The sequence below is a fragment of the Cynoglossus semilaevis genome, chromosome 20, assembly GCF_000523025.1.
Source record: "Cynoglossus semilaevis isolate Cse_v1.0 chromosome 20, Cse_v1.0, whole genome shotgun sequence".
NCBI classification, from domain to species: Eukaryota; Metazoa; Chordata; class Actinopteri; order Pleuronectiformes; family Cynoglossidae; genus Cynoglossus; species Cynoglossus semilaevis.
In genome coordinates, this window is record NC_024326.1 from 6,833,733 (window position 1) to 6,861,610 (window position 27,878).

The 27,878-nt window shown below is 40.6% G+C and overlaps 2 protein-coding genes across 2 annotated transcripts in view; one reads left to right on the top strand and one right to left on the bottom strand.

Moving 5' to 3' along the window:
- Nucleotides 1–3,373: 3,373 nt before the first annotated feature.
- On the top strand, nt 3,374–4,855 carry cebpd (CCAAT enhancer binding protein delta). The gene has a single exon (XM_008334327.3). It carries the CDS (start codon nt 3,613–3,615, stop codon nt 4,510–4,512), a length of 900 nt encoding a protein of 299 aa, XP_008332549.1. The 5' UTR covers nt 3,374–3,612; the 3' UTR covers nt 4,513–4,855.
- A 72-nt stretch (nt 4,856–4,927) lies between these two features.
- The window catches only part of spidr (scaffold protein involved in DNA repair), a 31,001-nt gene continuing 8,050 nt past the window's right edge, over nt 4,928–27,878 (bottom strand). The window contains exons 9-20 of the mRNA XM_008334328.3: nt 22,818–22,974; nt 21,331–21,584; nt 16,490–16,648; nt 13,357–13,444; nt 12,736–12,876; nt 12,577–12,633; nt 11,862–12,066; nt 9,271–9,465; nt 7,900–7,993; nt 7,706–7,817; nt 6,651–6,707; nt 4,928–5,463 (exon numbers count right to left, since the gene is read on the bottom strand). Of these exons, the coding sequence (XP_008332550.1) occupies nt 5,344–5,463; nt 6,651–6,707; nt 7,706–7,817; nt 7,900–7,993; nt 9,271–9,465; nt 11,862–12,066; nt 12,577–12,633; nt 12,736–12,876; nt 13,357–13,444; nt 16,490–16,648; nt 21,331–21,584; nt 22,818–22,974 (1,639 nt within the window). The 3' untranslated portion in view covers nt 4,928–5,343. The remainder of the gene's footprint in view (nt 5,464–6,650; nt 6,708–7,705; nt 7,818–7,899; nt 7,994–9,270; nt 9,466–11,861; nt 12,067–12,576; nt 12,634–12,735; nt 12,877–13,356; nt 13,445–16,489; nt 16,649–21,330; nt 21,585–22,817; nt 22,975–27,878) is intronic.

A 27,878-nucleotide genomic window follows, 5' to 3' on the forward strand; every position in this document is an offset into this window, starting at 1 on the left:
AAGAATGTCACCAAGTGTGGGATCAATAAAGTTAATAAAATAAATATTTTTAAAAATGGACAGTTGTCCCACCCCCATCCAAACCAACATGTTTATTTGCCATTTAACTATCAATCAAAGCTTGCACTGCTGTCAACTTCGATTAGTCAGTGGTGATGTGCGATAAGATGAAGTTTTCATTTTGTAAAAGTATCTTTTGGAGAATAAAGGTTGGAGACCCGTGATTTAGACAGAAGAAAATGCAATGCAGCTCAATTTTAACTTGATGCCATTTTCATCGCTTGTAATTAATGTTTATAACAAGTAATATGATCAGAAGATATATAAAGCAATGTTTATTGGAAACTTTGGGATGAAACTAGTGTTACTAACTAAAATACGTAAAACAATACCACCAGATGCTCTTAATAATTCCTCAGATTATGGTTATAGTCCCCACTACTGGACCAGTAGTCCTGACCATCAGCTGACCGAAGATTTGTATGTACAACCAGATTTTTTTAAATTTAATTTCTCTTTTTATTAATGTACAAGCGAATTCTAGCTGTCACTTAATTCTAGAGAAGATGTTTTACACATGGGAAATAAAAATACACGTGGTCCTGAGCTTTCAAGATGATAAACTGCTGTTATGTTCGTTTGTCACGAGGTGGCACAGTTCCCTTTCAAAACATGTCAGGGGAAAAGGGGGAAATGGGAGGGAAAAGTACGGCCTGCTTTCCAGGAGGAAAGTGCTTTTGCATTTCCCAGAAGTCTCAGGACATGAGGAGGGCTTCTTCAAAATACAAGATTTTAGGATCATGACATCATAAGTCATGTGTAGAATGGGAAATATTTAACTGAGTACAGAAAAATATTCCTGACTGTCACTAACCATGCATTACTTTGGGGTAGTTCTGTGGGATACTAGGAAGAGCAGTTGTCCTTTTACTAAAAGGTTGTGGGTTTGATTCTATAGCCTCCTGAAAGTGGCGCCATCAGCAGGTAGATGGAAACGTTTTTGAAATGTAAATGTTAGTCACAAACTGCAACCAAAAGTTGCAGTTTGTGACTTTTTCAAATAAGTATTGCGTGACCACAACAACAATGTATTTCAGGTGTCTAACAGTCAATGTGTTGAATTATTGAAACCCTCTTCTCATATATAGAACTACAGGAAATGTTTCCCCCGTCATTTTGACTCTTTGTGGTCATTTCCTGGCTCCGTGTGAATACTTTGTCTTCCTTCAGGGGGTATTTCTGTATTCTTGTGCAGTCATTCTGGGTCTTTGTGGCATTCTTTGGGGGGTCTTTTGCGGCCAATGTGTAGCTCATATTGCATTCGTGGAAAATATATCCACATTGTGGTCATTTTACATTTGGCTAAAACTATGGCTTTCCTTCTGTGACCATTTTATATTTCATATCTACGTCTCCTGATGTTTGCTGTGTGTCTGTGTCTGGTGGCCAGGACTGCTGACAAAGGGGCCAATTACTGATGAAAAAGTACACATGATATGCTAGTATATTGTACAGTGTCATATACTATTACAGACAGGGGACTGCCTGTATATTTTAGGTGCTGTATATATATACTTTATATATATATAAATAAAATAAAAAAAAATATATAAAGTATTTAAATCTAGAAGTCTGTTAATGACTGCTGTGGTTCAGCTCTACAAAAACACCAATCGTTTGATTTGTTAACCTTGTGAGATAGTGGAGTGTTTGGACAATGTGGAAGCGTGTTGTGTCCCTGGCAGAGGTCTCCTCCGCACACCCCTCCATTTCCCAAAATGTGCCCCACCCACTTCAGCCTTCTTGTAGAAGAAAGGATGTAGACACTTTGCTGCTTTTCTCCTTCATCGTTCTTTTCTCTGCCAATTTCTCCTCTGTCCACATGGGTCACGTCTCACGTTTATGTAAATGGTGACATTCCCTTGATTTGTGTGGTAAACTTTCTCCCCCAAAAGAAAAACATTTCTGTGTGGGCTGTTGTGAAAGGAACAACATATGACAGATGATTCTTGTGTTTAAACAAATGTACACTCATATCTGGTGTGTCCAAATGTGGCACGGGGCCAATTGCGGCAGCTAAGTGCTGTAACGTGGCCCTGCATTTCTTTTCTTTTCTTTTCTTTAATTTAAATGACTGATCAGCAGGATAGCAATTCAATGTTGCTGAGATATTGTGGTTTTTGTCTCTCACATTTAGTAAGTTGTTGTTGGACATTTGGTTTCTATTGGCTACTAAGTAACAAGTATTTTTATTTTCTACCTTTAATTTGTAAATTTGGGCTTTGGCTTGGTCTTGGTCTATTTTGTTATGATTTAGATTATTCGTCATCTAAAAAAAGACATGGCACCACTTCACATACGTAACATTTGCTATCGCCAAGCTCTTCCTGACAACAGCTGTCCATCACACGTGGGGTTCACTCGTCATCTATTTACTGTTCTTTTCTCCATGCATCACATTTTACATGACGTGGAACATGTGATTGAAATTATTGGTTCATTATCAAAGTCTTGACAAATGTTATGTAATATTTTCTATGTTGTTTCTTCATGTTATTTTACTGATGCTTGTGACTTCATCTTATGCTGATTAATCCTTTTCAGGGTCTCTGGCGGAAGAGGAGGTTGGCTGAGGGCGAGGGTGGATACCCTGGTTAGTTTCAGACTCTCATTCATACCTAGTTACATGTCAACCAGCAGAGTACTTCTGCTGTTGTATCTTCAGAAACCGTCAGACAGCTCCATCCGGTTCCTATTAACAGTCTATGCCTAAAACTAAATACTTTTTGTTTTCGTGATTACAAAAAGCCTTTATATATTTGCCCTTAGTGAGGTGATACTGATACTGAACCACAACATGGAATGTCACCAGTAGGGATAATGTTCCAAATTCTACACAGTGTACCTTTAGGTATCACAGGTGGCTTACAGGTAGTTACCTAGCCTGACCCCCAGAAAAAAGTCTGCACCCCCCTTTACTTAAACAACTAGGCTTAAAGAAAGTGTCTTGCAGCATAAAAGTCAACACCTGAGGTTTGACCCTGTTGGATTAAACCCCACAAATACATTTCTATACTTTAAACCCATTAGGCACATAAAGGTGCTCTGTTTCCAGATGCTTCATGCACCCACCACACATTTATAGAGCGATAATTTAAAGTCGATCCCAAACATCCAGAGCAGAGTCTACAGTGTGTAAACAAGTGTGGACCATTCATACAGTCATAGTAAAGAGTGGGCGGCAGTGGCAACACGCCCCCCTCCGTCTTCAAATGGGAAGTGAAGGGAAACCACGTGACCACTGTCTGTTCTTGACTGGCTCCTGGGAGGGCGGCACGGGTGACGTCAGAGAAGGGAAACGATACAAAACAGTGTGCGAAAATTCAGACTCCTCAGATGAGTGACAACAAGTGTGAGAGTACCGTGACAGTAGACTGACAAGCGCCAGATCTTGGATCAGTGTTTAGACTGAAGACAACACAGAGACTATAGAGACAGAGAAGCCACGGTGTAGCACTGACAGCTGTCAACTGTCCTGCGATCAGCCTCAACCCACTCACGCACACCTTCATTTGCCTCTCACAACACCACGTGGACGAGCCAGCAGAGTTCATGTGTGACATATACAGCCAGGACTTTCACTGCGTGTCTCCACAATGCAACATGAGCTGGTCCATGGAGCCCGCTAACTTCTACGAGTGCACCAAGGTGGCAGGGCCGCATCACGGGCTCTGCAAGCCGGGAAACAGAGGCGATGGGGCGGCGGACGGCGGCACCATGGTGGAGCTCAACAACGCTCCGGCCATGTACGACGACGAGACCGCCATCGACTTCAGCCAGTACATAGAGTCCATGACAGCCGTGCCGAACCTGGAGCTGTGCAACGACGAGCTCTTCCTCGACCTGTTCAACAGCGTGAAGCAGGAGAAGCAGGATTACTACAACATGCAGAGCTCCGTCATACCCGCCAGCCTCCAGCATCAGCAGCAGCTGACAGCTGCAGCCTACACAGCGGACAGGAGGATGGACAGAGAGCTGGACAAGGCTCCGTTCACTGCTCCCATCAAGCAGGAGCCTGACTGGAGCGACAGCGACATGTCCTCCTCCCTGCCCTCTCAGATCAAGAACTGCGCCGAGACCTCCGTCAGCCTCCCAACGGGACAGCCGACTCCTCCGACCACTCCAGAGCCAGTCTCCCAGGTCAGCTCCGCCAAGTCATCCCCGAGGAAGATGAGCGGCAGGGAGAAGGGCAAAAAGTCGGTGGATAGGTACAGCATGGAGTACCGACAGAGGCGAGAGAGGAATAACATTGCAGTGAGGAAAAGCAGGGACAAAGCCAAGAGGCGCAACCTGGAGATGCAGCAGAAGTTGCTTGAACTGAGTTCCGAGAACGACAAGCTCCACAAAACCATCGAGCAGCTGACCAGAGAGCTGTCCGGCCTCAGAGATTTCTTTAAGCAGATGCCCAACTCCTCCTTTGCAGCTCTGTCCACGAGTGTGGAGAGCCGGTGACACACAAACACATTTTCTGTGAACTAACTGCGCTTTTACTAGAAGACATACCTCAGAGACTTTTTTTAACTTACCATCTGTACCAGATGTATTTTAAGCTTACCATAATGGCACTGGAAAATATATGATGTTGCTGCCATATTTTTGTGGGATTTCCTTTGTATTAAATTATTTTACCACTGCATTTATATGACATGATGATATATGTGATATGGTACATTTTTATAATTCCAAAAACTTTGTATAAACAGAGCCAGAGCATGATCTTTTATATAGTTTGTATGAAACCATGAAAATGCATAGTTTGTTAATGGAATCTATAATAAAAAAAATGATTGAAAAAGACGCACGTATTGTCTGTGAGTAGTCTTTGCACGTACAACTCGAAGAAGAAGTATCTCAGGAAGCAGAAATGTTTAAGTCAGCAAAGAAACGGTTTTATGTACACAGTGACCTCAAATACAGAAGTAGAACATGAGTTCAGATCAACATCACAATGTGGTTGGAACCCAGAAGCCTGTGTTTTAACGTCAGGTCCAGGCTGATGGACCACGTGGGCTGCTTTGACAGGACTGCATGCCACAGGTCTACCCTGGGGCCTGTCAGTTCCTGCTGCTCAGGATCACATATCATTAACACAAACAAGAACTTGTCTCTCTGCATGCGGCCCGTTGACTTCAGCAACAGCCCTGAGCTGTAAGGGAGGCCTTCACTGGGGATGTGGGGGGGAGGGGGGTTGAACTGAAACTGGCTCAGACCAAGACCTAGTGTGCATGCAGCTCCTCAGTGGGCCAAAGGTCTGATATCACTAACTACTAGTTCTGACAGCCATTAGAGGCAGATCTCTTCCAGGCCAATCCAGGGGGCAGGTTTGCTGGTGATGATTCGGACGTAAACAGTGATGGGGCCCACCTCCTTTCCCAGGACATTCTCCACATCGTAACCTGGGAACTGAGACACACAGTGTATCAGAAGGGTACTGCACAGGACACAGGAACCATGCAAGTGTATGTTTTCTTCTCTTGGACAATTGAAAATATCATCTCTCCTGCAGCTCTGGCTGGACCTGAGGCCAGTTCTAATGATGTCAATAGATCAGAGCTGTAACGAAAAAATATTTATTCATCTAAGAATGAAAAACGATCAACTGCACATGTTGATGATTTGCCTCAGATTTAATCATTTCAGGTCTGTGCGTGGACATATCACTGATCACAACTTTCAAGTCATTTCTGAAAGTTCAGCACGGCCCACAAAACAGATCTAACATTTAGCTGTGGTCAGTACAGAGGCACTGAAATTTCAAATTCACGTAGCCATCAAACATTTTCATTCTTTCAAGTAAATGTTAATAGACATTTGCTGTAGACGAACCTCCTGCTGTTGGTACTGCAGGACACATGGTGTTATGAATGCATATCATCCAATCTGATGTGAATGGAATCTGTAGCCTTTACTGTAGCCATAGTTGTGCATGTATGTTTTGTGAGCACTTGAACTAACTGTTTGGAAATTCTAGTGTTTAAAAAGCTTATTAAATTAGGTGACTGTTTGACATTTATTTGAGGTAATGATGTAAATTTGTTGGTTTTTGTGAAAAAAAAAAACTGAGTAATTTATGAAGTGACACTGTTGGAGAAGTACAGCTCCAGAGACCAGTAGGAGCTCAGCACCGTAACACTGCAGCGCATCTTCACTTTCGCTTCATGCCAAGACAGTGGCAGCAGTTACAAAAGAAAAATATGTTTTGTCATATTTAGGAATGTTGAATTAGCTTGACAAATCATGATTAATCACCATTTATTCTCATCATTTGTCCACACCTCCCCTGTGAATAATCACATTAAACATTTTAAACCCCCTGAACTTTGTGAACCACTGTACTACGACATTCAAACTATGTGAACAGCACAACAAGCTGCTAAAATATCTTAGCATTTGAAGATTGTATCTGCAGCTTGGCAGCAGATTTCTTCAATGGCCAGCATGACTCAGAAATGTTTTTGGTATGACAGAGAACAGATCTTTATCAGGGTGACACGTACAGATGACTTTCCTTTCAGAACATATTGACAGAAGATCAATGCACCGTGCGGCTCTGCCTGGTGTTATGTAACGGTGTGTAAAAGTCGGCCTACCTCATCGCCCTCCAGTGCTGCTGTGTTCAGAATGGACAGGATTGTCTTTTTCTGCAGCTGTGGAGCAAAATAAAAAAAGTGTGGAGGGCGTCAATGTTGTAAATAATTGTTAAAATCACTGAACTAATCAGGCTGTGCTCTGTGTGGACGGAAACACTGACAGGAGGGGTCAAAAACCTGTCTCCACACTGATAGATTTATCTGACGTTTTATCAGTTTACATCTTTTATTACAGACTTATACCAGGATTTCTATCAGAGCAACACCACCTGCTGGTTATCAATACAATGAAGCTTCCCCCCCTCCAGGTTGTAATGAGCAGAATATGACTTTTATCTTTACAACTCAATAAAAGTCTGCAGAATCTCGACAGCAGATCAAGACGGTGAACAAGAGAAGATTCAGTGTTGTGTTCAAGGACACTTGAGCAGGTTTTAACCAGGTCAAACCTGAGCTTGATGCGCTGTGATTAAAGCTCACAGAGTCAGAGCGTTAGGTAAGAGAAATGACACGACTCTCATGTCTGTCCTGTAAATCTGATCGAAAGAGAGCTCAGCTGTTAGTTTAGATTTGTGTTAACGCAGTGAAGGGCTGGAACGGCGCCACTGTTTGACAGACTCCTCCAAATCTTACAGATCAGATTTGATTTTTTTCTCTCTTTAACGCAAAACAAACAAAGCAAAAAAAAAACTGCGAGAAAAGTTAATTCCAGGTTATTTCACTGAATCTGTCAATTACATATAAAGCGCAATCATATATGAAAATATCACATTTTTCTTTTGAATCAAAAGTCAGCGGAGAGTGTTCTGGATGGATTATGTTATCTTTTGGTTGGAGCTAAACCAGCTGCTCCCTTGCTTCCAATCTAAACAAACGCCACTATGTGTTGCATTTAGAAAACACAGATATACAGTACAAGTGATGACAGCTACTCACCTTAAACTACTGAGATATTCTTCACAATATAAGTCAGACTGCTGTTGACTGATTGAAGAGCTTGCCAGTTTTTGTTAAACTTAACTAATTTGTTTTTCATTAAACCGTCAAAGTCTCACCTTAACTTTTAAAGTGCAATTGTTTATTGAAGAGCTGAGAAACACCTCCAGCTGAATCCTCATGTCTGGCTTGTCCACTGTTGTCTTACAGGAGACACAGTAGAAGCTCTGACTGTGGACAGAAATGGATGACATTAGGTTTGGATTTCTAAGAAAAATAACTTTTAGCTAATGTGACTGTGTGAGAGACTCACTGTCTTTCTGCTGCGGTCTGTAAGTCATCGCTTCCACAGAAACTGCAGACGGGCCAGGAATAAGCTGTGTTCTCGTCCACACCGACTATCACCCCTGCAGACAGTACACTCAGAATCACCTCTGGGACTTTCTGGGGAATTTAGGCCATTTTACACATCTGGGTAAGAGACTCAGTTTGGTCCAAATATTATATTATCCCACTGTTTGTGAATGCACTAGTTCAGTGGGAATGATCACCAACATTGTCTGTTGACCGTGTGTAATCACAAAACACGGTATCACGTACCTTTAGTGTCCTTAGTCACTACTAACAGAGAGAAAATGTACAATTGTCTGCTCAAAGAATCAGTTCATGTTGCACAGCTCCTGTGATATTATTATAAGCATGCATATTTCAGCAAATTCTGGTAAATTCCTTTACAAATTGTAATCTGAATAATTGTAATTTTTTAGTTAAACTATGTTGTACTCAGCTCTAATCAAGCTTAAACATACTGACGTTAAACTGAAGACTGAACTGGAAAAATAAAAAAACCCGCTGCACACACTGGTTAAGACGTACGTGCATGTGTGACAGTGTGTAGGAGACAGACACATCCCTTTGGGTTTTATCTGAGATTGCGGTGATGAATGCTGCACATATCTTACTCCCTTCTTCAACTCAGTCTGTCTTGACAACTAGCACTACTGCTGCATCAACAAAAATGCAGACTTTAAATATGACACTCAATGAATCACTGATAAATGGTTCTCAAATTCTGTGGTCTGAGCCCTTTTTTTATACTGGTTATTTGCAGAAGATACTATTTGCACGCAAGTACAGGAGACAATATGTTTGTTTCGTTTTTTTTCCCCTCAGCCACCTGACCAAACAGTTACAGCCAGGGGGGCCAAAACCAAAGGAGTTCACAGTTTGATCTTTGCCCTCAACTGCAACACCAAGTGGACAGATGCAGGCCATTGTTTGACTGAAGACACTTTCTTTTCTTTTCAAGTCTTTTAAAATGTTGAGAATCAAGTCAGACCTAAATAATGTGTCAGACGTTCACACAACCTTATATTTTGTTTACACTACACTACCCTGGATTTTTAAGTATGCAGGGAAGTCATTTCTACTCTAGATGATACAGGATTTGACGTGAGTCCATCAATATTTCACAGGCGCTTGTGTCCTACAGATCTAAACAATGGCATCCTGGGGACGGGGAATAAGAAACAGACGACAGCAGCCAACATCAAAGCCTGTGGCTGAGTTGTTAAAGTCATACATGAGAAAAAGCTGTTTTCCTTCCCTGAGAAAAGAACAAACTGCCTGTTCTGCACAAATCACTGCAAGACATAGTGAGAGTGTGTGAGTGAGAGAAACTGACCTGTGAGAGTGCAGAGGGAGTGGGGTGTGGTCTCCAGACTCAATGGATCCAGTTTCACAGGTTGGGGGAGGGACTTCGGCTGGAGTCGGGTCAACAACTGCGGCGGCTCCTCTGGCCTCGCTGTGGGCTCAAGGCTGGAATCAGGCTCCGCAGAGAAGAGCTCGACAACAGACAGCTCTGCACACAGGAGGACGCCTGGACGTTGGGAGGAAAAGTAAATATGTATAAACAATCAACAGTCTAGTGTGTGTCTCCAGAGGAACACAGAGTACAGCTGAAACTTCCCCAAAACCCACAGCCTTTTCTAAACTCAGATTTCTTAAGACACTGACCGCTGAAATTGCTTCTAAAATGAACAGCTTTTTTAGCACTTTTTTATGTGCTTTGGTGAAACAGATACATATGGGCGAATAAAAAGGAAGAACAAAAATAATATTTAAATCAATAAGTTCAATAATTGCATTTTTTTAACAGTGAAAGGGATACTTAACGCAACACTCCTGATAACGCCTTCTTTATTTGTAGAACTTACATTAATGGAGTTTAAATACAGAGATACTCTCTACACATGCATTTCTATATATATTCCTAAAATATATCCCTAAATTTCCCAAAGGGAACTCCTGAGGGATTAATATATATATATGTATTTATATATATAGGTTCTTTCTCCTGTCTCAGGACTTGGAACATAAATGTGTATCGCCTCTTTCATTTGGAGTTTTCCCAGGATTTGGCCCGTTTTTCCTGAAAAACTGGATAACTTTACCTCTTGGGCCTGGACTGCTTTTTAAACAAAACCATGTGAGGAGTTAAGAGGAGAAATGTCTCTGTAGAGACATCTGAGACATGACAAAGGCCCCCTTTCAGCCCAACTTTTTGTGAGGAACCACAAAACCACTGTAAACCACGGGTTTAATCTCCATTGTGTAAACTGTTAAATTGCCAAATGGACAGTAGTGCTTTTCAATTGGAGTTCAAGATGTGGATGACAACAATCAGCCTGTGTTCTCGCCCGGCAGGTCCAAACACAGGGGTAGTTTTACTGAAACCCTGTAGTCGTCCAAATGTTTCTAACACAATATTGATTTTTGCGATTGTTTTTTATTTACCTGCCAGTTGTTTTGATATATATACATGCGGTTCTTATGCAGCTGATTCTGTGTGGCCTTTTTTTTGTTGTTGCTCACCACAGGTTGGGCGATAACACGCTCTCCTCGCAGTGTTTCATTTCAAGCTGTTCAAATGATCCGATTTTTTAACAAAAAAAAAACACAAAGGTTACAGAGAGAAATAACACATTTATGTCACGCAGCTGCTTTTCATTTTCTTTACTACATCATTAATCATCTCATGACCCCCCTCAGATTTATCTGGTGAACATTTGGAGGGCTCTAAACCCAAGGGTGTGGACAGCAGGACTAGGGCCCATTCCCAATTACCCCCTGTAGTCTTACCCCTACTAGAGGTTTAAATATTTATATTACTCTTTTTTTTAAAAGCATCCTGGGAATATTCCTACTCCAGAGTCTTAGGCTGAAAGCGCTTTGGAAGGCCAGATGACCACTATCCATCGTTGGCCAAAAGAAATGGAATACCCTCTATGTGGCAGTTTAAATAACAAAAGAAAAAGAGCCAAGTGAGAGAATTTGGAACAGATCTGTGAAGGAAAAGAAAAACTACAGTGAATATAAACCTCTACACCCCACTGTAAAATGACTTTTTTAAAAAAAATAAAAAATCATTCAATATTTTCAACTGCAGAACCTTTTCTATCTTCAGTGAGAGGGTGTGCATCCTAAACCTGGTAATATTTGCCCACCCTTACACACTAAAACACCCCAAATCAGTCAGATCAGCTTGTGAGGTCATCTCTCACACAGCCCTTTTCCCACCAATGACTTCTGATCAGATCCAGATCGGGGCTCTGTTTGGATAATTCAAAACTTTAGAGCCGTTCTTTTGATGATTTTGATTTATGTATTGGCTCTTTGTCTTTCTGAGATGATAAATCCTCGCTACATTCCCACTGCATTGACAAAAGTGCCATTTGCAAATAAAGAAAAGCAGCCGCAAAGAAAGATGTTGTCACCCCCTGCTTTACAGTGTGTTTTTTAATGTCCAGTTTATTTTTACACTGAATATAAAAAAAGATTACTTCTTTAATGATGTGGTTTAATCAGTGTTCAGTCTCTCTACTAATTTAAGTCTTTCTATCCGTGTTTGTTCTGTAGTACTATTGTTGTCAATACATACTTGCTGCATAGTTACTTGTTAGTTGTACTTTGCCGTAATCTATGGCTTCAAAAACTGTATTGTTACCATGATGGATATGATGCATTACAGGTATTTGCAGACTAAGGATTGTACTGTAAGATGCAACATACACTTAATAGTGATTATTATAGTCACAATTAATCATTATAGAAAGCATGAATTGCTTGATGGCCCTAACTGAAACAGAACTTATTCCTATTGAAGTAGTCGCAGCACCATTTTAAGTGATCCTGTTACATCATTATAACCAGGTCAAGGCACTTCGTGGAAAGGTGTGTTTGACATTAAACGTTGAATGTGGTTTGATATGTTACCATGTTCCTTGATGGCATCTCTGAACGACATGTGACAGGCAGCGGGGGAGTGAAGTGCCTCGAGGACAGAGGAAGTGAGCACGCAGGAGGTGCTCACACACATGGCAACTGTTCGCCTGCAACCCTTCTCAGGCTGCTCCTCCTGAAGACTCGGGTCTGTCAGCACTAACCAAACCTCGCCCTGGCCTACACCACAGCTCTGATGCTGAAAACAAACAGCACGCACAGACACAGAAAAAAACAAAACAAAACACTGACTGAGAAAGAATGACCCAGAATGTGCCCGTGTTAAGTGACCATTACATAATGAAATCTCATAAATAAAAATTAGATGCACTGTGATTTCTGCAAAACAGCTCTGATAAGATTAGTCACACTGTGTGCAAATAGCTGCACACACTGCTGGACTACAATAACACCTTCAACACAGGGTATTTGCTTTTCAGTGGAGTGAGCTGGTGCCAAAGTCCACAACGTTCTGAGCCACTATCTCATTCTGGTCAAAGTTTAAAGGTTGAACCAATCAATGGGGAGGAGCAGCCGAGCCTGACACAGATTGTCTTACGCACAGTGATACGCGTACCGCGTAACGTCAGAGCTGTAATCTTATCAGTTTGTTGGTTAAAATGAACTGTGAAGCAGCTCCAGAACACAGAATGTTTATTCTGTTGCTCAGATTAAATCAGGTTTAAGACAAAGCCCCCCCACAAAATACCTGAAGCTTCTTGTATATCACTGTGGCAACGAAGCTGCAACGACCAGGCTTCTCACCCTAAAAAAAAAAAAAAAAGTTCAATATCCATATGCTGAAGATAAGCTATCGTCATCTTGGAAGTTTTGAATGTAAGCTTGTGTGCTGTGAGAAAATGTTCACCTGTAGTATCTCTCGTAAGGTCTGTATCCTGGGGGGAATGTAGAGCTTGGACGAACTCTGCCCCTCCGTGGGTTCAATAGAGGTTTCCTGACCTGAGAGAAGGTAGCAGAAGCTCGGAGCTGGAGCTGCAGCTCTGCTTTCCTGTAAACATTTAAATATGTTCCATGTTAACCAGAAGGTATACAGATTTTAGAAACCGTGTCCAATTCTTATATAAATAAATTAAAACATAACTCTCTCTAGGCACAATCATTTTCTACTGCGATTTTGATAGTGTATGCAATTTTTATTTTTTTTTATAATTGATGTTGAGTGAATATCCAGTATGCTTTATCAAGCTCTATATTAGGTCCAAAATGTCAATTTTATTTTTTAAGGCCTGCAGCATCTGTCATAAATTTCATCACTTATGGCCTGCCAAATTTGACACCATACATATCTGTTCTGTCAAAAGTTCAAATATCTTTGACCAGTAACTAGAGAAATATGGGAATATAAGTAAAAAAAAAAAAAAAACAACAAAAAAATCAGCCAAACAAATGGTACCAAAAGTTAATTTTATGTTATATTCCTTGAGCCAAGGCCCCACTTAGTGAAGAAACACTTTTCTCTTTCTCTTACAGTGGACGTGCTTGGTGTGTTTCCAGGATCTCTCAGAGGCAGCAGTGGAGGCCACAGACTGTCAATCAAGCTGAAAAGCCTGCTGCGCCTGTGACACCGACACAAAGTAGAATTATTAGCCCACATTTATATGCCTGTGCTGACCAACGCTGTATAATTTGACACAATCTTCCCACTGGACTTCTTACACATGTTTGTCATTTAACGTTCCTGAAGCCAAAAAATAGTTTTAAGTTTTAAGGTGACAGCTAGCTTAACCCTTGACCATTTTATGTTCATTGAGTTTTTTTTTCTTCTCATTCACAAGGGTAGAGTAAAGTTTCACCAGGTCATACTGACTCTGAACTTTGGCCACAAAAACCTAATCAGTTTGTATTTGAGTTGGAATAGGAGTCTGTGCCAAATCTGAACTAAAGCCCTGGAGGCACCGTTAAGACTGTATGTAAAGTAGAAGTTCGTGGTTGAACTTGTAGCATGTACAAGCTACAAACTAAAAATTCTATAAGTCTCATGCTGCTAGGTACCATTAGCTGAGGGAGAAAACTAAAGTAAAGAGGAGGAGAGGTGGAATAAAGGAGACACTGTTGAATAAAGGAAGAGTAGGAAGAAGATTTGCAGCTTTGAAAACCAGTTTCACTTCCACTGTAACATGAATCGGTAAGGATGGCACTTGTTCCAACATCTAGTAGAATTACCAGAGAGCATGCTGGGGCTGGCAGGGCAGATACAGGTGACAGTGTTCACAGGCAAAATATCACACCCTATTTCAAAGATATCATCACAGTCACAGTGGTGCAAAAGTCACAGGTGAAAAAAAATCACATATTGAACCTGTGATGATGCCGCGGTATTTCCTGTAGGAAGAGCTAATACATATGTATGAATAATACATAGTAGACAATAGTATCTCAGTCCTCAGTTTCAGTGTCTACTTCCTGAAACACACATGACTTGCAGGTATCTTGTCAGTGTCAGCCACTTATTCATGCGTGTAGGCGCTGTCATATCAGTGGGGTTAACAACCTGTTAGTCAGCCCGTAATCACAGGGCTTTTTGTGTGGAACTGGTTGTGCAGCCCAGTCAAGACCAGTGACGCCGGCTCCAGCATGACTAAGAACAACTCAAGTCAAGTACTCGCTCCACATACTCTGGTTTATGGTACTGAGCTCAGTAAATGAACGTGTTTCGGTGATTCATTGAGCAGATTGGGATTTTCCCCTAGCTTCAATCTTCATCTTCAAAATCACACCTTAGAGATTACGCTGGCGCAGGTCCGAGCTACTTCCTGTGAGAATCACGTGGTTCTTATAGAAGCAGCAGGTGACCAAAGGATTTGGTCATAGAAATAATTACTTTGAAGAACGTGCACCGTCAAGCCAAAACCAAGTCATACTCACGTCAAACACACAGGTGGATGAAGACCACAATATGTTTTTATTTTAATGTAATTAATTATAATTACACATAACACTCTGACATCATTAATAAACAAAGAACCTAGTGTCTCCAGCTGATGAAGAGCATAAAAACCATGGGAGTTGGTCACAACAGAATTTTCTTATTAAATATTTAGAATAAAAATGTATTCAAAAATCTGATGTGCTTTGTATGTGTCGACACACTTGGACTACACACCAAATCAAATGAAATAATGGAGTAAATAGATCTGTTCAAAAGCCATGCATTGGTGTGTCACTTGATGACAAACTGAAGAGTCATCCATCACTCTGTCTGGCTGGCTGTAAATCTGCCTCATCTGAAACTGTTTGTGTTGTATGTTCAGTATAATTACAGATGTTCTTATTACCCATTGAACATCGTGTGATAAATAATATTGAGTCTAAAAAACACAACATTAAAAAGCAATCACAGACCCAGTATGACCACCTTAGCTCTGCCACCGTCCCTGTTATTGTGGCTGTCAGTCATTCAACCTAATAACACAGTAAAAACAGATAGTGGTCAGCAGGTCTATGATGCTCTCCAGTCTCAGTGACAAGTCAAAGCACGGCCCGGATTTGTTATTAAGATATGCCCAGAAGTCCAGTAGTTTCTAAGAACCTGTAGACAAAAACATGAGTGACAGTTTTATCTTGGGCCAGCTCCACGTGTTTCTCCCTTCCGTCTAATAAGACAGACCATGTGTGAGCCTTGATGCTCGGTCATCAATCAGTCTGACCGCATGCATCTCCTGGAGACATTATAGGCTGTGGTGGTATTGAAAATACCAAGGATGTAAACATACCCTGGCCGGGCTCTGAATGTACCAATGTCAGTGCTTCTAATCTGGGAACCTGACTATGGAAACTCACGAGGGACAGAGAGTGTGCACCGCCGGATCACTTTACATGTAAACATACTGCTACTGATGGCAGGACAGTGAGATGTGCTACAAACACTCAACTCCCACAACAGGGATGGGGGTGTTGATGTTTACAAATGACAGCAGCAGAAGCCACAGAGCATACCTGACCTAACTATGGCCCGTGGGCCAGATACAGCCCGCTGGGGTTTCCCGCAGGTCAAATTTTGAACCCCATTTTGGCCCTTGAGCTAAAAAGGTGTGCACACCCCTTAACTGGAGACTCAACCAATATTGGAATCAAAATATATTTTAAAGGTATTTTAACACCATGTTATATCAACATCACTTTTGCTTTTCACGTCACTGGCCAAAAGAATTCTAACCGTGCCCTTTTCTTTACACTAACCTCTAATCACTTACACCTTCTGTAACAATGCCACTGCCAAGAAAAACCTCAGCTTATTGTTTACTTACAAATGCAAGTAAAGGTACATAACGAACAATGGGTTTTCCCAGGTTTGCAAGTATGATTTATGACCACCTCTATATGGCAGGAGGAAAAATGCATGTCAGTGTAGCTTGGTGCTTCCACCCACCCTGACTTTAGACTTTAACAGCCTGTCATATCAGGACCCATCTATCACAGGTATTTACTCTTGGCTGTTGTCCAAGATAAGAGATAACATTTCATGCTGCAAAAATCTATATCACAAGCAAGTAGTGGTCATAGGTTGAATGTTTACCCCTGGATGGGGAGGGAAAAACTGGGTGAAAAGCTCACAAGACTAGTTTGGCGTGAAAAGTAGAAAGAAAGACTCTGAGTCTTACTTCTCTCGTGTGACCCGCTGCATTACTTTGACGCCTCTCAGGACACAGGTCCTGCCCTGCCACTTTTGGCAAAACTGAAGGACATCGTCCTTGCAGGGCAGGGGTTGAAGCTGGACCAGGCTGCAAGTGCCACAGCTGTCCTGGACAAGGACACAGAGCCTGGAGAGAATAAAATATATCAGAGTCAGTTTTTGTTGCTTCATAAACTGTATTGTAAAAGGAAGCACTCACATCAGTTTTTGCAGCAACACAGTTTAGTTCTTTGACATGGACCACAATATTCAAACATATTCTATAAACCCGATGTGAAAAAGAAAAGAAATTAAATCCACCATTTGTGGTGCATACAGTAGATAGACACATTGCTCTCAGTCTACATATACACATATGGAGCTTTGGTGACACAGACATCTGGAAAATGTACTGAAAATGATAAACCTGTATAAACTTTGTTAAAAATGTATATATATTTTAAGAAAGTTTAAAAAATATTTTAATGTGGACTCTTTAAATAGAATTGAAATGACTGAAATTAACTTTAATATCACAGTCATCAACGTATGAAGGAAACTCATAGAAAATAAAATCGTTCTACACATTAAGTACAACCGCTCCTGTTGACAAGTGAACAATACCCTGCTAAGAATGGACCATTTGGAGTGTTGTACCAGCGGCTGGTTTGACAGGCCACTGCTGGCAGCAACACCTTTGTCCTACAAAGTTGTAAAGCAGTGAAGTGCAGTTTATTCCTTCACTCTGCTGCCGTCTGACAGCACACGGCCTGAGCAGCTACAGGTTCTCGTCAGTCAAGCCCAGACACAGCCCTGAGAGTAAACAGTGGAGTTCATTTCCCTGTACAACAAACAAGGTCCAAGGAAGAAGAAGAGGAGGAAGAAGAAGGAGAACAAACACAAGGAGGAGGGGAGGATAGAGAGAGGAGGAGGAGGAGAATCACCATGCATGTGCATGCTTGCACACATCCCCGACATTGGGAAAGTTTGGAGACATTTTCAACCACCTGATTGGACCTAAAATTGTCTTCTGATGGTAAACATGGGGTCTGTCTGTGTTTGTAGTGCGAGACCTGGAAATAGATATCCAAATAACATTCCTGTCATAACTTGAGGCGGTGCAAGCCAAAGTTTTAACCAACGTTTTTCCCACTTGTTTGTTTTATTCACAATCCAGAATCAGATGCACCGTACACTGTACGACATCTTGTTTAAGCACGCTCTGTTTACAGAAAATTCTGCTTGTATAAAAGACGGGCTGAAATGAGAAATGGGTCAAAGTCCACGGCGAATGGACTCCAACCCTCCCACATAAACACCATATGCCCCGGCAAAAGCCCAGGTTACAGGTTAAACACAAAGTCAATACAGAAACATTTTATTCTTCAAAAAGAAAATATCAGACAACTGCAACAGCCTGCACTTGTTTTACCTTAGCCACTGATTTAGACTTGGTTTGAAGTTTTCTAACTGTACCTTTAAGCTATTAATAAATTACTGGCGTTACTTTTGAGTTATTAATAAATAACTTGAAGGCAGGCAGTTATTTACACTTTTATATGATGTATCGTGATGATTTCTCTTGGTAATGTAACATACACCTAAATACTTTTGGACTCAAACTCTCTAAGAAACTCTGTTGTAACAAAAACATTGGGGTAATTATAATATTTGATTTAAGAACATAATTATTGGACTAATTATTTAAAATACTGGTGCTTTTTTTTCTTTTAAATATATTTGTTTGTTGGATGTTGTTTTTACATTAAGGACTGTTGTAATTAGCTGACACTAATGTATATGAGTGACAGGAAGACATATATATGTCTTATAAATTAAGTTTATAATCTGCAATTCGTCAAAGTTCAACCAAGAATCTATTCGGCCCAAGGGAGAATCTGACATTCTTAAAAGTGCATGCTATATCTTAACAAACAAGACTGATAATAAATTACATCTTTCTTTTGTCAGAGTAATCCACGGCAATCTACACCCACACATTGGATTATTCTGTATGATAATGCTTTAAAAAGGGGGAAAAATTGTTGTTTAAAGGGTTAATCACATTTTTGGCTTCACAAACGTTTATGTTCATTACAAGGGGTTTAAAATATACTTTCACTTTGCTCTGAGCCTGTCTGCACTTGAAGACACTTCAGGGCGATTGCTGATAAGACCAGTCAAACTAACAGACAGAATAGCTCGGTGTGGAGTCTTGAGGTGGTACCAGTTTGACATAAACAACCACAGCTCCTTTCAGTGCCTCCTTTTCAGCTGCTTAAAGCTTCACTTACTCAAACTGTGACCCCTCGTTCTCCAAAAGACTCGCTGCCATTGGCTGGAGTGAGTCACTGGCCTTTTTCAGGAATTTGTTATTGCGAGTGATCGCAGAAAATTCTCAGCAACGCAGCTTTCCTTCCAGGAACTACGATGAACTGAGTCTGTGCATACACACACACACACACACTGTGAGTAACCTTGTTGCAGGCCCACACACATGAACATTACTTGGCAACATACTAAGTAAGCGACCCACACATTAAGAACACAGCGGAGAGACCTCATTGGTGGGGGGCGGACAGGCGGGATTCCTTCTTATGTGTTGTGCACCAATCGGTGCAGGCAAAGCAATTAACGGGGCTGTAACAGGATCCCAGCAGCACATTGTGTTCCTTCTCCACCAAAGGAGAAAAAAACAAGGCTCTTCTCACTTCCTACAAACAGTCAATCTTCTTGTTTATTCTATTCCGAATTTACTGGAACTCAACATCTTCGTCAGGCATAAATATCATCTCAGCCCCACTCCCTTGTGTGTTAACACAGAGGCAAATCAAACAAAAGGATCAAATAAGCACACACTGACCAGGGAAGTGAGTCACAAGGGCTGGGGACACAACACAGGAGACACAAACTGTCCTCTACAAAACTCTGGACCAGGGCAGTGGGCTGTCGGACACAAAGGCTTCCTCCAAAGCAGCTATGAACACTGGAAAAGTACTATCAACAACACAATGTACCAGGTGTGGTTATTGGTAAGCAGCAAATCACGGGTAGACTAGTAATTTCAGCTTGGCTTTAATAGTAATTTAACACAGCGCTCCGTTAGAAGACATAAACAAGGTGATAAAACTGTCATCTGACAGTGTTCCAGAGAATGTCCAAATCTGTCATAGTTTGTTGTCAGAGCCAACTAAATATGTTGGACTCCAGCCCATGTGACCAACTCTTAACCTCTGCTCCACCTCTATCCCACTATGACCAGCCTGTTGAATCTGGTTGTTTCGAGAAAGAGAGAGAAAAAGAGAGAGGGAGAGAAAAAGTGAGAGAGTGAGAGAGAGAGGAAGGCAAGAGAGTTTCCGGTCAGAGGGTGGCGTTTGTTTACCAGGCGGAGGAAACAGCGTGGCAAGACTGAGTGTCAAATTACAACCGCAGCTCATTCAGTCAGCTGACCGGGGCTCTCCTCCCTCCTCGGGCCCCTGTGCTCTGAGAACCCAATGTTTTTATTACTCAGCAAAGGACAAAAACAATAAGCCTGAAGAGAGCCAGGAAATTTACTGGATTTGCTTCAAATAGAACATTCACTTACACATCAACAAGAGCTCTTCAGTAAACCTGTAAGCCATTTGAAGAACATGGGACAAAATGAACAGCATGTACTGCATAAACCTGCACCTATGTCCTCTACAAATTAAAAGAAGACCGACAATTTTCAAACACAGAAGCCTAAATAATCCGGAATATATTTTATTTCCCAGTGGGAACTTTGCTCTAAAACTGCATGCCTCTACCATTACAGTGTTACTTAAAGGGTGGGTTGTGGACCAGAAGTGGGTCATGGAGCTGTATTGGTAGGGTCACAAAAATGTGTGTTGGCATTTTATTCATTGTTAAGTCAGATTAAAACTTGATTAGAATCAAGCAGTCATTATTTTAATTTCAGTAGTCTGGTAGCTGACAGAAACTGTCATTTTGAGTTTGTTGTAATAGTGCATTCATTTGTTGTGTATTGTTAAAAAAATCTATTTTGAAAATGACCCAGATAAAAATTCAACCTGCCATAAAATGGTGGATTTTTTTGGTGATCCTATGAACTGCTATTGTTTGGATTTCAAAATTGAAAACAAATTTGAAACATATGGAGTGACAAGTAAAAATTCAAATGGCATGATTATTCTGTGATCAATCGGATTAGGAATTTTAATCGCAAACACTTTAATGAAGCAAAGCGTATTTCCTTCATGTAGTAGTAACATTTAACATGTTTCTAAAACAAATACCTAGTCAAATCAAATACAAAACCAAAGTTATTTGCCACCGTCAGTGCGTTAACATTTTATCTGCACGGTTTATGTTTTAATTATGAGACTCACTGAACTATACAACCTGTTCCACCCAGTGCAGTAAGAGTGGGCATGAATTCAACTCTGGGCTTGCTGGTGCTTGAGATTCTGAAAACATCACACTGCCTTTCCTGAGAAATAAGCCACAATCATTTACTCTGGGGGCTGGATCCATTTAAAAGAACTTGTGTCCTATGTCAAAGTAATGCCATATGGCTGGAGACAGTATGAGCACTGTGGGGGGGCCTGCTGCTCTGTGAACAATAGCTCAGCCAGTGAAACACATTCTGCCACCAAGGGGAAGCATGTGACGTGCCTGGGATGAAGGAAACTAGCGTGCAATCTCGATGAACAGCGCAACGTTCATACTGTGGGAAAGACACCAGAGCAGTGGATAAAAAAAGTTCTTCACTCTCTCTGGTGTTGAGTGACAAAACAAAGGACTCTGTAGGCTGCCAATTACACACTCGTCCAAAAGTACCAACAGTACCTGGTTTTGTCCTTCTCTGCGGGAGAAAGAGGAGGAAGAGTTGAGGATGACCTGGAGGGACCTCTGGGCCTGAGGACGGACGCAGCAGAGCAGTTAGGCAGAGGTACTGAGAAAACTCTCTGAACCACCACCTCTATGTCCTGTCCTACAGAGCCAGCCTGGCCCAGTCCTTCAATGAGTTCCAGGAGAGAAACACTGTGTTCTGCAAAATCCCCCCAGCCTCCAAATCTGGGCATGATACTAGGAGCACCGGGCTGTTGAAAAAAAACCCAATACATTACATCAATTAAATTTGGCATTTGAAACAATTAAATGGATAAATTAAAATAATAGCTGCCATTCCAGAAACCCTCCCACTCAAACCACAAAGAAGTCTATTAAATCAGAATTACTCCCAGGGTCGTGTCAACGCACAATATAATGTATCTGATTCAATATCAAAGATCACACTTTAGATTTATGATTTTGTTTATGATTTCAAATCAGCTCTAACAGGGGCATGGCAAATCGGAGCAAGGCTTTAAAGTTTCCCCAATCATTACCCCAATCACACACGTCACTTATTTCCATCTGCTCAGACCGACAGGAATCAAACATACTGTACATGTAAATCAAAGCCATGACTACATCAGAGAGTGATTACACTGGTAACACTGTCTGTCAGTCTGAAAGAACTCCTTATTAGGGCTTTGTGTTTGGATTGGAGTTCTGTGAACTCGATGAACCTGCTTGTTGGCACAGTTTCACCTAAAGAATATTATCTATTATCTTAGAAAATTAAACCAGTGCAGACATAAACAAGTGAACCAGAATCACAGCTTTGTGGCAGATCAAACTCCCACACAAATGAATGGGGTCTGTACGCAGCAGGACGGGTTCAGTCCAGGATACAACTTCAGCCGCTTTAACAGCTGATCTATTCAATGAGATGTAGTGCAAACCAATGATGTTTGTTAAAAATGGGAATGACGTAAATCTTAAGATGGAAGTTACAACTAATTGATTTTTCTCTCCAACTTGACTTTGAGCTGTTGTTTGTAAAGTGAGTTTTCACACTAGCCGTGACATTGTTAATTCTTAAAATGTAGGGGCAGGGACACAAGCTGAAAAATAATTATTCAGGGCCTTATTGTGTCTCTAACATTTTTGTGCTATTGTTGCAGTTATTTTTACTCAGTGCTATTATTAACATTATTTCATGCACTGTCTATTTAGTTTGTATTATATGCTGCCTTTAATCACCTATAGTTTTTTAAATCTTCTTTTATTCCTATAATAATAATTTGGCATTCTTTGCAGAAGGCAGAGTAATTTCATTGTACAGAGAAACATGTTTCTTCACCGGCTGGCTGAATCCTGAGTCTCAACCAGGGTCATCGGAAACATTTTTTAAATCATTCCAAATTTATAGTTATACCAAATTTAATTGATTTTCAAATGTAATTTAATTAAACTGAAATTTAATTGACAGTCAAATATATACAAACCTCATTTATCTTGCACATCTCCAGAAGTTTGAATATTTCACCAATTTTACTGGGCTTCCCAGTCATGTCGGCAGGATTAGGATCCGAATAGACCTTCTGGCTGAAGTGTGTGTTCAGAATAACCTCGTAGCTAAAGCCCTCAATTGAAAGACTTTGCCTGAAAGAAAGAAAAAAAAGAGTTCATTTGATTTTTTTTTAGTCTCTGTGTGCTTTTGTGACATTCAACTCCCTGACCTATAGAATTCATCCAAAGACTAAAAATGTATAAGTTATTGGGAGACCTGTGTTGACACAGATCTGTAGCGGATGCAAAAAAAACAACCTTAGATTTCACATTCGATAAATGAAGAGGTTGCATGAATGTAGGAGGCACCACGGCTCCTTGTGGTTTGAATGTCAAGTTAAGATAAGGTACCATCCACCTCCGCAGGTCTGTTCGCCATTCGCCACAACTTCGACGCATACCTCCTCTCAGGCAGCACTGAGACCTACCACACATATCTGTACTGTTTTTACAGATGTTAAGCAGAATTTTTTCCATGTAAGCGCAGCTCTTAAAACGCTGTGCCCTGCAGCTGTGTAGGTTGACATGTGAAATATTTTGTAAGGTGACAACACCTGTGGAAAAATCCACCGACACCACAAACAACAACAAAAACACAGGCCATACTAGTGACCTGAAATTTCCTTCTTACAATTGTGAACTATACGCTTAGATTTCAATCAGTGACTAACCAAGCAGATACTGACCTTGAACTTTAACAACATTTTGGGTCTGGTGTTTTACAGTAGCTCAGGGATGAGTGGGTATCCACGCCGATGATACAGAACTTGAACAACAGCCAAGTTATAATACGCCACGCTGTTTGTAGTTCAGTGTGATCCCAATTTTTTTTCCACACGTTTGATGGATAATAATGTGATGAGGGCTTGTAACTGACTCAGAGCCAAGAGCGCTCTGTGACTGAAACTGCTTTACATGTCACAGCTCGTCTGTGATGATAGCAGATCCATGAGGGAAAAAACACAGATAATTGGGTAAAAAAAAAACTTTTTGTTTGGATATAGAACAATATCCAGAGTCAAGAACTTTTAAACATTTTGTCCTTTTCTGATGTAAATATTATGGAATTACTACTTTATTACTAATACATTGGGCTACTGCAAATAAAACTTTTGAATGTATGTGTGATTATAAATCCCCCCCCAAAAAAACTGATAAGAGCTAAGCAGAGTTGAACCTTTTTTTTCAGACAAATGAAAATGTAGTTCAATTACACAGGTAGATTTATTGCAGCCCAATTATATTATTATCTGTGATTAGATTGGACGTATTGCACACAAAGTTCCTCGCACTGTTTTTATTACCTGTGCATCCAGTACACACTGTATACTTTTCCCTAACAAGCGCCAACACGCACGTGACTCATCTATTTGTCACTCAACTGAAAAATGAATCCACTGTCATTTTCTCTGTCAACAATATTACACCAAATTAACATATCCTGCGTATGTGGGTGCTGCAGAGGCGTTTGTTACACCTCGGTTTTACAGCTTTTACTCTGAGGAAACTGTAGCAGTTTAGAAATACTTTACAAGTTTGCAGTAAATATGATAAGAACAAGCGTGAGGAGGCAGTACTTCATACTGTCAAACAAGCAGCCAATGACTGTCACAATGGATATTACTGTATTAAATACATGGCAGGCGTGCTTTTGCTTGATCGTTATACCAGATATTTGAGCTAGATGTGTCACTTACAATCTACAGGCCAGTCACATCTCACAGAGCTATAAAACAAGCTAACCAAAGTTTGTAACAATCACACACTGCAGGCTATAGTTAATTATTTGCTTTGTCCAAATTCTATATAAATACTGTGTTCACTGGCTAGGGAGAGAGTAGGGAGTCAAAAAAAAAAAGACATCAGTCCTGCATTGGCTTAAGAACTGACAACTCTGCTGCAAAGGAAAGTCGATGAAACAATTTGACAATTTATCGTTGCAATTATTTTAAACTGAGGGTAATTAACTTTCTCTAAGTCAAGGCCTAAATTAACACTTTAAGTTTGTCTTTAATGTAAAGGCATTTGGTTTAATTAAAGGCCTGACCAAAACAAAAATTGATAATTAAATTTGACCTGATCGTCCAATGGGAATCTGGCTACAATTGGTAATTGTTGGTTGCAACCAGGCTCCTATCAGACAGTTAAACTGTCAATCACAGGCTTTCTGCCTCATTGTTCTTTTTTATAACATACTGAATATAAATTCCTGAGTGAGGTCTCATCTATTTTTTAGGCACAGTCTACAGTTTACATTTACAAAGTGGTCCAATTAGACACTGTTATTCTTATACAACAATTTCCATTGTCTCCACAATCTCAATTTAGCCACTAGGAGAAACATAAACAGACTGATTTTCCACCCATGACTACCATGAGATATTCAAAAATGCACAACACCTTTTTTTTTTTTTAGCTTTGGCTGTTATTGTTTTGGTGACAATTATTAATTAATTATTGGTAATTAATGATTACAAATCAAATAAGAGACAAATGTTCATTTTGTCTAATTGTAAACAAAAGAAGCCAAGCACATTCCTAATATGTCTTAAGAAATTCATGATGCAATAAAAATAATCCACCGGCTCTGAAAAACCTTTAAATTTGAAATATGTCAAAGTATTTTTTAAGTGTGTTTTGGACTGAAACACTTCAACCATAACCATTTGTTTTCCCTTTTATAAATGGGATAATTTCCTCTTTCATTATGTCCCGCAAGACACGAAACAGTTGTGTTTAAACTAGTCCTCAAACAAAACACTAACCTCACCTATGAAAAGACCAGAAACACTCCCGACATGACTAAGTGTGTTACTAACTGTTATCTGTCCTAATATCTCTGCCGCAGAGATCAGCATCAGTTCCAGCGGAATATAACTTTTAGTAGTGCAGAACATAATGTTCACTGTGACACGTACGACTTCTATACAGGAAGCGTGGCCGCTGTGAACAGGTGAGTGGGCAGCTGTCATCATCAGACAGGTAGCCAGGTTAAGGAGTGGCCCTGGCTGCTGCCGTCACAGCTCGTAAGTGAATAATCCCTGCAGGTATTTCCGCTCAGTCCACAGCCCACTCACAACAAGGCGTGGGAGGTGGGAGGAGTCAACCTACTCACTGCCGGAATTATGGGGGAGGTTAAACCCTCAACCGTCACACAGGAAAGTCAGAAAAGGAATTTTACCAGATACACTGATGCGCTGATAGTTGTGTTTTTCCACTACGGCCTCCTCTCCATCTGTGAAGCCTCATTAACCTTCTTTGGAGATGTTTTTAAAATCTGTCATCAACCTTTCTTCAGTTTGAACACAATGACTTCTCAGATATTACTTTTGATATTATAAAGATATTGATCGGTCTCTAATGTAGACCAAATGTTCCAACTTGTACATGACATTTTCACAGACAAAAAGGGAGGTTGGGAAGCATGTTCATTTTCTCCACAGTAAATGAGTGTTTATAGCAGGGAGGGGCTCTTTTTTTTATCTTGTGACTTCAGGAACACAATACAAAATAGAAAGAGAGAGGTGCAAAAGCCAGAGATGCTCTCAAACCCGCCATGTGTTTTCAATCTCAGCCCTCTGGCTCCCTGCACTCTCCTCTCCCAAATGCTCCAGAAAATAATCCAACTGTGTTTTTTCCCCAGCTTGCTGGAAATGACCTAACTATTGCCAGGAAGAGGAATGTGAAGCATTCCCTGGAGCTGTTTGTGACGTCAGAGCACAGAGGAGGCCCCTGCGCTTCCGCCAGCCTGGATATTCCAGAGCACACTCAGCCCAAAGTCCCAACAGCTGGAGTCAACTGCTGCAGCCTCGCTCCAACTCCAAAACAATCCCAAAAACACTCACCAACACTCCCCCGCAAGCCTCTCTGCTCCTGACGTGAGGAGATGTTCTTCACATCTGGCCTGTTGTTGCTCCGCGCAAAGAGCTGAGAACTTCGAATCAGTAATCACCACCTCAGAATGATTTATAAGGTTAATGAGGTTGTTCAACATTGTAGTATTAGCGAAAGCCTGTGAAGCATTACTTTAAGCTCAATTTGCAATGAATCAGTTTTCTGTTGTGGAACAATGACTTTATTGTGTACTTTTTTGATTTTCTGCCATCAGATGATTAGGCCTAAACTAAAAAATAAGGAAATGTATCTTTTTGACCAGAGTAATAGTGGACTAATCCTGTTTATTTCTCATGATACTATGAACAGAAACTAAAAAAAGCATATGTTTGTGTTTAAAAATCATCTGATGTCATTATTTTTAGCTGCATTTTGTGCATTTTTCTCTTCTGACAAAACTATTTTTAGTAATTCCACACCAGGAAAATTCCAAAAGTTCTTGGTTTCATTGCATAATATTTTTTTAACGGTTGCTGATTCACAGAGGAGAACTTTAAACTCTACTGAATGTTCTAAAAACATTATTTACTGGATGTTTCAATTAGAATTAAAGCAGAAATAAACCATTACAAGTAGATGTTACTAATAATCACAGGCAAAAGGATCCAATTGTTTTCTCTTTTGTTCTTTTTATGACTTTTTGTTTGGCTTAACTTTTTCTTTTTTTGCCTTTTGTGTATTTTCTTCTTGAATGAAATTCAAAATCTTGTACTCTGTACACTGTAATGAGTCAGAGAGGTTCAAATACTGTGCATGTACCAAATACACGGTAGGGAACTCACTAACTTTACTTCCAATTCTAATGAAATATACAGGAGACATCCTATAATTTATGTGGAACAATATAATTTATACAAATATATATATGTATAGTATATGTACGTAGTAGCTGTCTACAGCTGCCTACTTGTGCTACGTGACTAATATCATTATTGCCTCAGTCAGATGCTGATCTTATCAACTTCACTTCCTCAGTGAGGTGATCTGTAGGTGATTAATGGCTACTTTAAGCACCAGGGGCACAGGGACTGTTTCAAGCGAACCAAACTTGATGCATACCGTTTTGGTGGCAAACAAAAGGAAGGGGCAGGGTAAATGAAGGA